Source organism: Thermobia domestica, chromosome 5 (assembly GCF_964235325.1).
Source record: "Thermobia domestica chromosome 5, izTheDome1.hap1.1, whole genome shotgun sequence".
Classification (NCBI taxonomy): Eukaryota; Metazoa; Arthropoda; class Insecta; order Zygentoma; family Lepismatidae; genus Thermobia; species Thermobia domestica.
Genome location: NC_137458.1, coordinates 165,728,586 through 165,743,047, shown reverse-complemented (window position 1 = coordinate 165,743,047; position 14,462 = coordinate 165,728,586). Strand labels below are relative to the sequence as shown.

Below are 14,462 nucleotides of genomic sequence, written 5' to 3'. Positions count from 1 at the left end.
AGTTGATCAAAAAAGGCGTTATATGCACTCGATCACATTTTCTTCACAAATGTTGGTTCATTAACGAAACTTCTCACAAAAACAACTGTTCACTAATAAAACAAACCTACTATCGGCAGAATTTCACGTGGAGAAAGAACTCTCAAAAATAGTTAAAAGTGTAGTAATACTATTGTACAAACTAGATAACAACATCGGATATACTGTACATTACGTAATTTCAACCCACTTGTTGTTGTCAGTTCAATTTCAATCTCCTTAGTTTTGTGGACGCAGATTACATGTAGGTAATCACGAAGTTCGAAGAAAATAAATATGAATTTACATTTATATATAGCAACTATTTTATATTTGAAAAAATAAAATCCCAACCCTCTCTTCAATTTGTTTTGTTCTATTTCAGTCGGTGCAGGTCTAAGAAGGGGCAACCATAAGTCAATTAGTAGAAGGAAGCTATGGGCAGCACTTTTCGATAAAAATGTTAATCAAATTCAAACATGTTACTACATTACATAAAAACGTCTCTCATAGAAAGGAATGTCTTCGAATCACTTAATAAGAAAACCGAAGATGATCATTAAATTTGGAAGAAGACTGATTTTATTATTGACAAATTTATAGAAAATTACAATACATAAATCCAACTCTATAATTTTCTTCTATTAATTGACTATGGTCACCTTCTTTTGGACTAGTACCTACAGAAATAGAACAAAAGAGATCTAGGGTAGGATTGACATTTTGTAATTAAGATATTTATTGAGAAAGTTTAATGTTTACAATATATAAATTTAGATCTAGCTTTCATAGACCAACTTAATTTCATGGCTACCTCTGTGTAAACACGCACCTGCTCAAAATGGAACATAAAATTGGAGAGTATCTCGCAACGACTGTCTTCTCAATTGGATAAAATTCTAACAGTGTGTTTAATAGAAACATCTGAGTGTGAAATCTGCTGGCAGATAATGACAGTTCGCTTACCGGTTTTTGAGCTAAGCATGTAAGTTTTGTTACCGAATCAACATTCGTGAAAAAATGTAATCAAATACATGTGATATCTCATTCAATGAACTACCGTCACGTATTCACGAGAACAGGGAGATTCTAAAGAAGTTATTTGAGGGAAAAACAATTACCACAGGCACTTATAGGTAGGTTTTAACATTTATTTAAATAAATATTTCTTTTCAGCACAAACTTCCTACAAATTTGGCAACGCTGTATAAGGAATAAATTTACGTGATTCTTTTTAACCACGTAGGTGTATCCGTATACGTATGTTTTACCACCTTATAATTAAGTGGAGTGGAATTCATTTCCTTTCCTCGTACACATGTAAAATTTCATCGCGGGGAAGACACATTAAAAACAAAAGATTAATACTAAAAAGACTATGGAAACTACCTTTATCTACAAGGAGAAACTGAACATTAACAGTAAGTACAAGATGATAATACATGAAAGTAAATTAATTCTTCATTCTAAAAAACGTGTATATCAATTCAAGAAGTGGAAAAAACTGATTATTCTTCAAAATACAATAGTTACTATATATGCAGGCTGGATCATTTATCTTGATATACGCCCTTGTAACTTTTAAACTAATAGACTCAAAACATTGAAATTTTGTACAATGCACATATTAGCAGGAAGACATTGTTTCACAGTTTACAATAAAACCAAGATAACAGTGTTGCCAACCCAACTACGTTTCTTTTTTTCAAATAGCATTTTGTCTGGTTATTACATATCTCAAATTTACAATATCGCACTTTTTATGTAATGTTGCAAACTAAGAATGCTACAGTATCACTAACATTGAAAACAACAACGAAATCTTGGGAGGCTTCTACAACAGTAATAACGCAAGTGAGACAGACGGGATGAATATGCAATGGATGAATGCATATCTGAAGTACCTTCGTGTCAAGGAAATAGAAAAAAAATTACAAGGAATTGAAAATTTGACTTTCTTCAAAGGACTTTATTTCGAAAAACTGCATAGATAAGTTCCATATCTAATTACGTAGATGGTTTTGAAACAGACAAAAATCAAGCCGTTACAGCAATTTGGTATTTCAAATCGCTCCGGAAATATGGCAAAAATTGCTATATTGCTTAAAAATGGAATATTTATGGTAACTTTTACAAACTATTGTTGCTTTCTTTTGCTTTTATAACATCACAACAATAGTTTTCGGCAAGTGTAATTACAAGTTCTCAGAATTACATAATTTTGAACAGTGTTGCAAATTTCACCAGTGTTTACCATATCTCTAGAACGGTTTGAGACCAAATTGCTATAAACGGCACTATGGTCTTTATATCTATTGAAAATTATCTCTAATTGGATGAGGTGATTATCTGAACAATTTTTCGAAATAAATGCTTTTGAATAAAATTAAATTTTCAATCTCTTGTAATTTTATTTCTATTCTTTCGAAATACCACAGTACTTTAGATGTGCATTAACCAGCCAATCTCAGTTGCGTTATTACTGCTGCAGAGGCCAGCGACATTTGGATTTTTATGATACTGTAACGTCTTTAGTTTCCAATACTGAGTACCAAATGTGATATAAAAAGTTTCTGTTTGACATGTACCTCTGAAAATTGTAATAACCTGATGTAGTATCATTGAAGAAACATAACTTGTGTTGGGGTGGCAGCACTGTTAACCTGATGCTATCGCAAAGTATGTCAAACAATGTCCCACCGCCGATATTTCCACAGTACAAGATTTCCGAGTTTTGAATCTAATGGTTTAAAAGTATGAAGATAAATAGTCCATTAATTTACTTATACATAAAAACATCATCCACATATCCTGAGGAAGGGCATCCACTCAACATTCGAAATTATACATGAACAGTTAAAAGGTAAATTTACGTTTAACTATATGTTCTCTGCGCTGTATTTCAACTAAATACAAAAGTTTGTATATCTAATCTACCTAATATTTCGCGTCACTATTTGTAGTGCTTAAGTAGAATATATAATTGAAAATGTCTTCCGTTTAGAAGACAAACAACTGATTGAATTATTTAAAAGATTATGGATTCCTGGGTTTATGAAATCAACAAAAACAGAATTATCTCGTATGTGCCAAATTGAATTAAATTTTGTGGTTTCGTAATCATGCCATACAGATTTATAAAATCAGTCTCCTGAGTTGTATTGGAAATTTTGAACTTGCAAATGTAATAAATTCCTGTATTTCTATTATTTAATTTTGACTTAATGTATCTTCACCAAGCTTACACTATGCTTTCACCAAGAATCAAGTCAATAGAATACGCACAACAGCTGATGCAGTTAAGTAGAATTTACTCAGGAAACTCTATATTTTAACGAACCCAACCCAACTTTAAAGATGAATTTTTTGGGCATGAATTTTACGAAACCAAACGTTAAGCAGTGAAATTCAGTCAAAATGTAAGGCTGGAACAGAAATCTAAATCTCCAGCTTACAATGATAGTACATTAATCAGTACGCTAACGCAATCTTTCACACGTTTCAACTCTTGAAAATAGTGTTCAGCCAATGAACTTCATGGCATCTCTGCCTACAGAAAAGTGCGTATACTTTGGTTGTACCCTCTAGTCAAACGTTATATATGCAATCGCTACATATTTTACAATCTCGTCCAATGCAATCATATTGACCTGTATAATTGATTTTGACCATAACTATTTGCTTTTTAAATCTTAAGTCTTTATTTTTTAAAAAACTATACTCTCCACACGGAAGAAGTGATATGCAATTGTACGCACACGCACATGAAGAATGTTCATATTTTTAAATCAGTCTATATATACACAAAATATCAAAAAAATTAACCAATAATCCTCATGAGGTAAGTCCTCCTATGAAAATAAGCAAATCGTCTCAGTAAACATGTGCTCTACAACGTTGTTTCGAAGATATAAGCTGCCGAAAGCGTAGGACAATGAACTTATAGTTTTTGAAATATATGGTTAAGTTTGCAAAATCACTTTCGAAGTCATATTTGCTCTATTAAAAAAACATTCATGTTTTAAAATCTTGCAATGCATGCGAGAGAGATTCTCCAAAGGAATGTAGAGATTCCCGGACAAACTGTCAAGTAGAGATGGGTCGAAATGGGTATGGAAGGAGAGGTTTTCCACCTGGTAACAATAATTCCTTTGTAACAAGTCGATATCTAACAGATACAAAATAGTGGACACATATACCAGATTGTGTGGCTACATAACCACCAGGTCAACAGCGAAGTTGTGAATATGAAATGCAGTGAGTGTGCAGCCGAATGATTGTAGGAAGATACTTGCAGTGTAGATACAGCACAACACAAGGGGCATAATGTTTCACATGTGTGGAATCACGTAATGAAATATAAGATACCGATGTGGAAAGAGAAGCTAGTGTCTACACACATGAGATGGTACAGGGAGACAACACGTTAGCCGCACTGTGGTCATCGAAAAATCCGTCAGGCTCGAATCAATGGGAGCTGTTACAAATAAGAAAATCGAAATGTGACCATTATTGTAGACGGGAATGTCTCCGGAAAGCAGGATGTATGGTTGTACATATTAACAAACGTAACAATTACCTCGCAACTGATATCACTGGAACATCAGCCATAAGATGCATATACAACTAGTGTAAAGATGGCGACATGTAATGCTTTGTTGCATAATACAGGGTGTCCAATATACAATGCAATCCGGAGTTTGGGATAGTAGAACTTTTGAACATGAAGTGATACACAAATAATGGTTATACCAAAATGAAGCCTTATTCATGCACTGTGGTCATCGAAAAATCCGTCAGGCTCGAATCAATGGGAGCTGTTACAAATAAGAAAATCGAAATGTGACCATTATTGTAGACGGGAATGTCTCCGAAAAGCAGGATGTATGGTTGTACATGTTAACAAACGTAACAATTACCTCGCAACTGATGTCACTGGAACATCAGCCATAAGACGCATATACAACTAGTGTAAAGATGGCGACATGTAATGCTTTGTTGCATAATACAGGGTGTCCAATATACAATGCAATCCGGAGTTTGGGATAGTAGAACTTTTGAACATGAAGTGATACACAAATAATGGTTATACCAAAATGAAGCCTTATTCATGCATATATTTTTAAACTAGGAAGCAACGATTGAAGTACACTAGGAACAACACCGTGTTGCCAGATGTAACCGAAGGTGTAAATCAATTTTTTTGCAGAACATGTAAATTGATTCATAACTCATACGTATAGATGTTCTGTCGTTAATTTTCAGTTTGTTTAGTTGGAATGGCTTGGAAACTATGGATCAGAAAAAAGAATTTTTCATTTCCACCGATAACTAATCGAATGAGGCCTCTGTAAGGGGGGAACTAGGGAAATCGTAATTTTCATAAATTAACACTCTGAATTGGCAACTTTGCTGATGTTTCAGTGCATCAAAAAGTGTTAAGGATGTATCTGCATTATGCAATTCCTGAAAACAATGAAAAACAAACTTTGAAATTATCGTGATCAAATTTTTACTTACATGCACCCGGCAACACTACTATTCATTTCTATGGGTCTATTTAAAGCAAGAAGTATACAAGAACAATTCTCGAACTATTGATGACATGGAAACGAACATTCGCAGTGCTATTGAGAACATTAACACTTCTAATCTTCGTAAAGTTGCTGCCAACCTGGTGAAACGTGTGAACCAGTGTTTGAATCAAAACACGGGACACTCCCAGCATCCCCTGTAGAGCTTAACTCATTTCTGATAGTAGCAGTGTTGCCGGGTGCGTAAGTAAACGTTTTATCATGATAATTTCAAAGTTTGTTTTTCATTGTTTTCAGGAATTGCATAATGTAGATACATCCTTAACACACCTTTTGATGCACTGAAACATCAGCAAAGTTGCCAATTCAGTGTTAATTTATGAAAACTACGATTTCCTTAGTTCCCCCTTACAGAGGCCTCATTCGATTAGTTATCGGTGGAAATAAAAAATTCTATTTTCTGCTCCATAGTTTCCAAGCCACTCCAACTAAACAAACTGAAAATTAACGACAGAACATCTATACGTATGAGTTATGAGTCAATTTACATGTTCTACAAAAAAATTGATTTACACCTTCGGTTGCATCTGGCAACACTGTGTTGTTCCTAGTGTACTTCAATTGTTGCTTTCTAGTTTAAAAATATATGCATGAACAAGGCTTCATTTTGGTATAACCATTATTCGTGTATCACTTCAGGTTCAAAAGTTCTACTATCCCAAACTCCGGGTTGCATTGCATATTGGACACCCTCTATCAAGGTACGCATAGGTGAAAGACACAAAGCATTAACAAAGGAAGAGGCTACGCAATACAGGAAATGATACTCGCACTTAATTTACTGACGTATCTTCCCAAGAGCTACTAAAAATATGAACAGTAATCTCAACGTGTAAGTGACGGCGTTGAAGTACTTCCTGTCGCACACGGAGAAAAACGTCATGTGTATCCTGAATTCTTGCTAATGCCTGAATAATACGTCTCAGATGATCCACTTCGTTCTTCACTGGTGTTTGTAACTCACTTTCTTCATGTGGGCTCGGTGTAATTTCCGATTATCTAGGAGACCATGCTACAGGATCACCATACCCGAACCATCGATTCTCAAAAATTGTAGTTAGTAGATTTTGAATACGGTGTAGTCAATGGAATGGAAAACCGTCATACTGGAACCACATTTATCGCCAGACTGCTAGGGGAACATTTTTCGAGAAGTTTGGGAAGGAGATTTGAAAGAAACACATTGTAGGTACCCGTGTTAAGTCATTCGGATGACGTAAGGTTCTATCAGGATATCATCTACAATCCCGGACTATATTCTAATTGCAAAGCGTTCTTGATGAGCCCTACAAGAAAGCACGCGGATTGTGCTCTGCTCGTCTCTCTTGTTGATTATAACAGCCATGCCGAATAAAACAAACTCTTCAATAAACAATACACGCCGCGCGAACTGCTGGTCCTTAACACACTGCAGTAAGTACCACCGTGCAAAGCTGTAGTACGCTGTGGTAGTCTGTAGGACACGAATATTGCACTCTGCGGAGACGATATGAATGAATATCTTTGTTCGTGGCATAGAACGTTCCATACTTGCTGATGGTGAACATTCAACTCATGACCAATTGCTCACGTGCTTATGGAGGGATTATGTTCAAAGTGATCTAACACATTTGTCTCAAATTCTGGTGTTCCAAATGTTCAGGCCGTCCTGCGTCGCACCGGTGGAGCAGTAAGGAACCCGATTGCCGTAGACAGCTGTCAATTCTCGTAAATGTAAAGTGATGGGGGTACCGTCAATATGGATAACGTTCTCGACAGTTTTTCCCGCCTCCCTCGCAATTCCCAAAGCTGCATCATATGTCAGATGCATATAACTTAATTCTGCCCACGCGAATTCTATCTCTCACTCCTGTTTTAGAAGTCACAGATAAATGCAAACATTCGCGCCCATAGTACAACAGTCCGTAACAGGTGGCTAGCAAAGCGACGCTCCATGACGTGCTTCCACCAGAAACGTCAGTCTTCGGTAGACCAGCTTATTAAGGTATTGGTCTCTCAAAAGTGCCGTGGGTGCGAATTCTGCCCAGTGCATTGATATTTTTATGAATATCTTTTCATCCATGTCATGATCAACATATTGTAGGTCTTAAGGGAAATATCATTAACAATTATTTTATAGATTTTGAAAAAAAAATGGTTATTAATGTTTTGGTCTTATTTAAACTTCAATTCTAAAATTCTGTAATACTAGAGTATAATTGTTACATGCTGTAATATCAGAATTTTAAATAACACTACAACATTAGAAACAGTTTATCTCAAAATCTGTCATGTGATAGTTAATGAGTTTTTCCTGAAGTCCGATGACATTTATTACCCCCAAGGGTCTGACTACCCTTGAATTTGAGCACCAATTTGTAAGAAACTTCCTGTTCTTGTATATATATTCTTTAAATCAAACTTCGTTGCATACGGATTGAGTTCTCGTTATTCCTAAACCGAAATGAACGATTGTTAATTTGCAATAAAAACTTTTATTTTTATCCGTACACAACTACTTTCTTGATTTTTTTAAACTATGCCTGGCAATTGGGCAACGTAGCAAGATGCCTCACATTTCAAGAAAACACTTCCAAGTTTAATAATCAATATTCATAGACTTCTCAGAATACAAGATGGTTGTTCTTGTGTTAATGTATTTTGGGATCCGTTAACATAAGCTGTTTGCAGCAGCTGACAAGTAACAAGACTCTATAGGATTGATGTTCGTTAAATTTTTGGGGTAAATTAGTTAATTTGAATGCCCAATTCGTGTGACTGGAGTATAATCGAAGTATAACCGTTCTTTATGTTGTGCAGCTTACCTACGTGACCAGCATTACAACTGAAAGCAACAAACATCACTGAACTCAGATATTAGATTTGGAGAGTTGACTGGCCATTTTATTATGATTTAAAAGCAGAAACCCCTTTTCCATTCAATAAATATCATGAATGTAATCTACAGTGGTGTCAGATCTCGTTCAATAATGATATTCACAAAGTATAAAAGGTACAGGTAACCAAATGGAATTAACCATCCCATGTAGGTCGTAGGAAGTATGGAGGAAGGGCTCCAAACTTTTCTGATCTATGCCATAGTGGAGATGATCTGGTCAGCATCTAGGCCTCAGAGCCTGTGGTGGAGAAACGACGGCAAAGGTCTCTGGTCAAACTTCTCTGGCTTGACGCCGTCTCCACATGGCAGCTAGACTCCCTACTGATCATCGCAGCACTACAAACTCTTTAATTAAGGAAAGAGAAATACAAAGAACTAAACCAGTTATTCCCTCCTTCTGGAAGTTCCTCATCTCACCATAATGCTAGAGGATCGTCTAAATATCGACTGCTAAACTTCACTTCATTCGAAATGTCTCACCCGACCCACAAGCAACGTTGCAAGATTGGGACACCCAACGTTTTACACCTTGCAGTTATGAAATAGGATTGAATTCCGCCATCTTTACACTAACTGTAAGTGCATCTTATTGCTGATGTTGCAATGACGTCAATTTTCAGATCATTGTTACGTATATTGACGTATACCATTGTACGTCCTGCTTTTCGGAGACATTCTCGCCTACAATGACAACACCACATTTCGGTTGTCCTATTTGTAACAGCTTCCATGGAGTTTAGCCTGACGGATTTCCCGATAATCACTTGCGGCTAACGTGTCCTATGTGGTTGTCTCTCTTTGTCATTTCTTGTGTGTGGATATTTGCTTTTGTTTTCACATCGGTCTTCTATTTCATTATGTGTTTCCACACTTGTGAAACATTATGTTTCTTGTGTTGTGATGTATCTATACTGCAAGTATCTTCCTACAATCATTTGGCTGCACACTCACTGCATTTCATATTCATTACTTCATTACTATAAGTACATATACATATAGTGTATATGTACTTACTGGAGTTTGTTCTTAACAGAACGGAATTATTTTGCGCACTAACACAAAAGTAACTTCTGAAGTACTACTTAAAGAGTACATTCACTTAAACTGTTAATTCCATAATGGTTAAAACGCTGCAATTTGTATTTCTACATTGAATCAATGAGTAATTTTTAAAACTTGATTCCAAGTGAAGCAAATTAGTAGTGCATTATAAACGACCAAACCTAAAATACAACAGCTCAATTAGAAGTTCCATGTGAGTGTATGTTACAGAAATTTGATTGAAAAAAAAAAAAAAAAAAAGTCTACAATATAGAAGGAAAATGTTGGAATACTTACCAGTCCCTGAGGCTGCCAAAACTCCACACATTTTCGCCGTCCGTGATGGAAACGTGTTATTTGAAAAGAAAGAGTTATTGTCCATCTCCAGTGGACTAAATATCGGTCTGTTTTGTAGTCTAGGTGGTAGGCTGGCACTTTGCTGCTGCTGAGGATGCCCGCTGACATGCTGCACATCCACAGGTGGAATAGGAATGGAATTGTGCACTACTGGTTGCTGTTGGCTCCTGGCCACTCTCGGCCCATCACAGAGTGGAGAGGAGCTAGCAGACGAGGCCACGGAATTCTGTTCGGGTTCAGAAGAGTCGACCGCGCTACTTCTGTCGGAGGAAACTGTATTGATAACAGTCTGATTAATTGATTGTTGTTGTAACGGAGGTTGGGGCTGAGGAGAAGGTGTTGAATTGTCCCTGGGTATAGGTGGTGATGGCTGCTGCTGTGGAACTGGATGAGGCTGCTGCACTGACTGTTGCTGCTGCTGTTGGACATATGGCATCGCATGATGTGCGTTATTTGAATGTGTTGGTTGCAGATATCCGGAACCTTTTATAGATTCACAGCCATTTACTTTGTCTTTTAATTTCCTGCAAAACAATGGAAGTTCTGTAATTCTTTTTCAAAAGGAAGCTTTGAAGCTTCTAAAAAGAGACAATTCAAGTCAAAAATACTGATAATGCATATGTGGTTAAATAAAGTTCTTCACTTTTACCTAAATACAAAATTAAACTATATGGTTAAATCCTATTTTTATATTAATTTACATTCATTATGTTGTCTTTATATTTATTGGAGCCTTTGTAAACATATAATGAATATATTAAATGTACTAATAAATTTTACGAACAATGAGTAAAATACACATCTTCCAAATGAAAACTTATGTATTCTTGCGTAATGGAACTAAAATCAATAAACATATCCAAGGATTTTAGACGGAAGCATTACTATATAAGGAAGAAATACATAAGTGATTATGTTATATTTATATATGCTATTGTTACTGCTTTCCTGTTGTATGAAAAAAATATCGTTCTGAGACATACAAACTTTTGTCTCTCCCACAATTTTGGTCCTACCATTACGCACGTGTATTTAATCTCGCCTTCATACTGTCACAAAGCAATTTTTGTTACCATCGCAACCATGTTCCTGGTATTCATGTATTTCTCCAATTTATTTCACTTCTACCTCAAATAATATTATATACAAGTATATATATCGTTTCTTATGTTGCAAAGAAATTTAGAATAGTCTTTATTTATACTCAAAGTATATTGCAATGAAATTCGTAAATTACATGAAAACTTTCTTACTACATTTTTGTAACCTCGATACCCAAGCCCGCATTGTGATGCATTTATGAAGTTATTTTAATGCGACGTGAACTCCGATCTGGAAAGCCAGAAATAATGGGTACCTCAAGTGTCTTTATGATACATACATCCATGCCACACAATAAATAACTAAAAAGAAAGAGTAACTATATCGACAAATTACTGGAAAGAACATATATTAATTATTGTAGCCAGAGAAACTTTCTCCTAATAATAATAATGGCAAATTGCTTTGAGGAAATTTCAAGAAAAATAGCTTGTTGAAAGCTTCCTTTTTAACATCGTTGCTAAATGTGACATGAATCTACAGTGTTCAGAACACACGTATATTTAAACTAGGGTATTTCGCACCAAAGGTAAGGCGTTAACCATAAATCCACAATGGTGGTTCCTTACATAAATGGACCTCGTAATGCGATCTGGTACGCCTAAGTGATTACACAGACAATACTCAGTTAACTATTCTTCAATAATCTTCGTAAATCAGAATAATCTACATTAACATTTAAAAAATATTTACTAATTTTTCTCTTAATACAGAAGCAAGTTTAAGAAAGTATTCCATGTATCATATTTTCAACACAAAATACTAAAAACAAGTGAATTGCAACTAATCTTTTACACAATCAGAAGGTGAGAACAAGACAATTTATCTATAAAGAACACAGAATGCCACATTTACTGCAAATAATACTGTTATGTCACCATATCCATTATTCCGTTAGCTACTGCTAATGACTAACAATTCTCATTGTCCTATTATTTTTTGAGAGTTGACCCTAACCATCCTTTGCACTTAAAACACTGAGATAAATTATATACTGAAGCCTTGAACTGTCAATATTAACGCATGAAGAAATGTCCTGCAAATAAACTCAAAATGTATTAACCTTGCCTGTTAAGAATTTACACAAGAAACACTAATCGTCACATTTTCGCTGACTATACTCTCAGCATGGTCAAGTGAATTTTTTGAATGAATCCGTAACAGGATAATAATAATAATAATAATAATAATAATAATAATAATAATAATAATAATAATAATAATAATAATAATATTAATAATAATAATAAATAAAAACTTTTACGTTTATTCATGAAACCCTGAAACTTTTTGCTATTTAGAAAAATCAGACAATATCTTACATTTTAGTGTTTACTAGAATTATTTCTCGTTTATTTATTTATTTATTAGGAAAATATTATCTTCACGTGCGTAAATACAAGTCAATCGCTTTAGCACTTTTGTGAAAATCGACTAGTACAGCAAATTATCAAATCATTTCATATTCTGTTAAAACATTGGCCCAATATAAACATGACTTTCTTTTTAACACTTTATTTACTACTTCACTTTGGATTTACTTTATTGTGCTTCATTATACAGAGTTATTACGATAAAAATTAAATCACATGTGATCAGCAGCTATTCGTAAGTACGAAAACTTTATTTTCCATGGATACAGTGGCCATATTCTCGTGTCATTTTAGACATTGCACCTATAATATGGTTGTAGAATTACTGAATAACCGAACTGCTACTAACAGAATGAAAAGAAGTAATGATCTCAACTTACCCTTTCTCGTCTCCTGATGTATGCCTTTTCTTATTTACGGAACTGTTGCTGTTATTATTATTCCCATTGACACTCGCACTCCCCTTATGTGACGATTCCCCTTTATGACTTTGCTTCCCAGACGACCTGCTGGTGCTAGATTCTAGTTTATTATTGTTGTTGTTACTGTTCGTGACGAGGTTGGAGTTTGAATTGGAATTATTATTCGTAGGCTGACCTGTTGAAGTAGTGTGTAACGAAGGCCAGGCTTCTTTCGCTGTTGCATTTTGAGGTTGGTAATGTGAAGAATTCGAATTATGGTTACTGAAATTTTGATTAGACTGTACGGGAGGGGACGTTGTTGGTTTTCTGAAACAAAGTGAAAAAATGTGTATTGTCATAAAGCTAAATATTAAAATGTATCTTAACAAAACAGCAACATTGCTAATCTTAACTGTAATTGTTCTATTTACACCAACTCAATTCTTTCAGATTAGTTACCATTATCATTTCTAATTTTACGCGTTAGAATTTTAGAAATTTTCAGACGTAATTCTAATAACAGAAATCAAGATAAGACACCTCAAAACTAAAAACAAATTGGCAATTCAAGAACAAGTGCAAATTTGTGGTTGAGAAAGGAATCCAAGTCTCACAGCTATTGAGGCTGTCAAGCGAAGTGATACTCAAACAACATGATAGAAATTGCATGGTTTCTAAGAAAGAATACCACAACACACTATAATGTTACCATCTTGTGCTTCTGGAAATGAATGCCACTCGAAATGACAGAGCACATCTTAGTATTAGGCACCTCAGCAAGGTATCTATATAGTAGCAACAAGTAACACGTGCCCTTTAAACGTTAATTTTTAACTTTGTATACATTTTTTAAACTTTTTTTTTTTTTCAATCTTTCAATATAAGGAAAATAAAGAATACTATAATTATGCCTTTATAGCAACATTTGTAATAACTACACAAATCTTACTAGGCTTTAATCTAGCAAGAGTATTGTAAAGCTACGATTGGTACCCTGAAAAATATGTTTCGAACTTTTCTCGTCTAGAGTTCCGATGTCCAAATGGCTGAATACCAAAAGAATTGAAGAAGTGTAAATCTCACTGCAATGACTCACATGCAAATAACTGGATACGCTGAGTTCAAATTAAAGCAAATTAGATAGCTTTAATTTTGACCATATTGTCTAATTGTAACTGATATCGAAATAATTTCTAAAACCTCAAAAAATTGATTTTTCCCCCCTGGACGTCTCGCTGTCACAATATCATTCGGTGTAAGATCTTTTCAGCGCGTTTTTCAGTCTCCAATTCATACTTTTGTAGAGAGACCAACAGTCGCGGAGCTGTGTGTTTTATGCTGCTTACTTTTGTCCGCCCCTGACGCGACAACTGGATGAGCGCCTTAATGTATATGTTGGTTAAATGCAGACCTCTTCCTTCCACTTGTCGCTTATGTACTGTTCATGAAGCTATTTGACAAAAAAAAGGTTCTATTAAAACGCATGAACATGTTCTGATAGAAACGTTTCACATTTATACACAGAAACTGAGTAATAAAAGCAGATGACGATCTGGCAGAAGATTAAAGAAGTTGACAAACGAACACATACTGAAATGCGAACTAATCTTATTGTCAATTCACCATTTTCAGACACTGAGGAAAACAAATAATTCTTTCGTATGTAATTATTATAATGATACACAAAGCAAATTTTTGT

At 34.9% G+C, this 14,462-nt stretch overlaps 1 protein-coding gene across 3 annotated transcripts in view; it reads right to left on the bottom strand.

The window, feature by feature from the left end:
• Cnot4 (CCR4-NOT transcription complex subunit 4) overlaps window positions 1-14,462 on the bottom strand; it is a 73,216-nt gene that overhangs the window by 30,033 nt on the left and 28,721 nt on the right. For all 3 annotated transcript variants that reach the window (XM_081759350.1, XM_081759351.1, XM_081759352.1), the window contains exons 7-8: window positions 12,743-13,090; window positions 9,829-10,412 (exon numbers count right to left, since the gene is read on the bottom strand). In XM_081759350.1, the coding sequence (XP_081615476.1) occupies window positions 9,829-10,412; window positions 12,743-13,090 (932 nt within the window). The remainder of the gene's footprint in view (window positions 1-9,828; window positions 10,413-12,742; window positions 13,091-14,462) is intronic.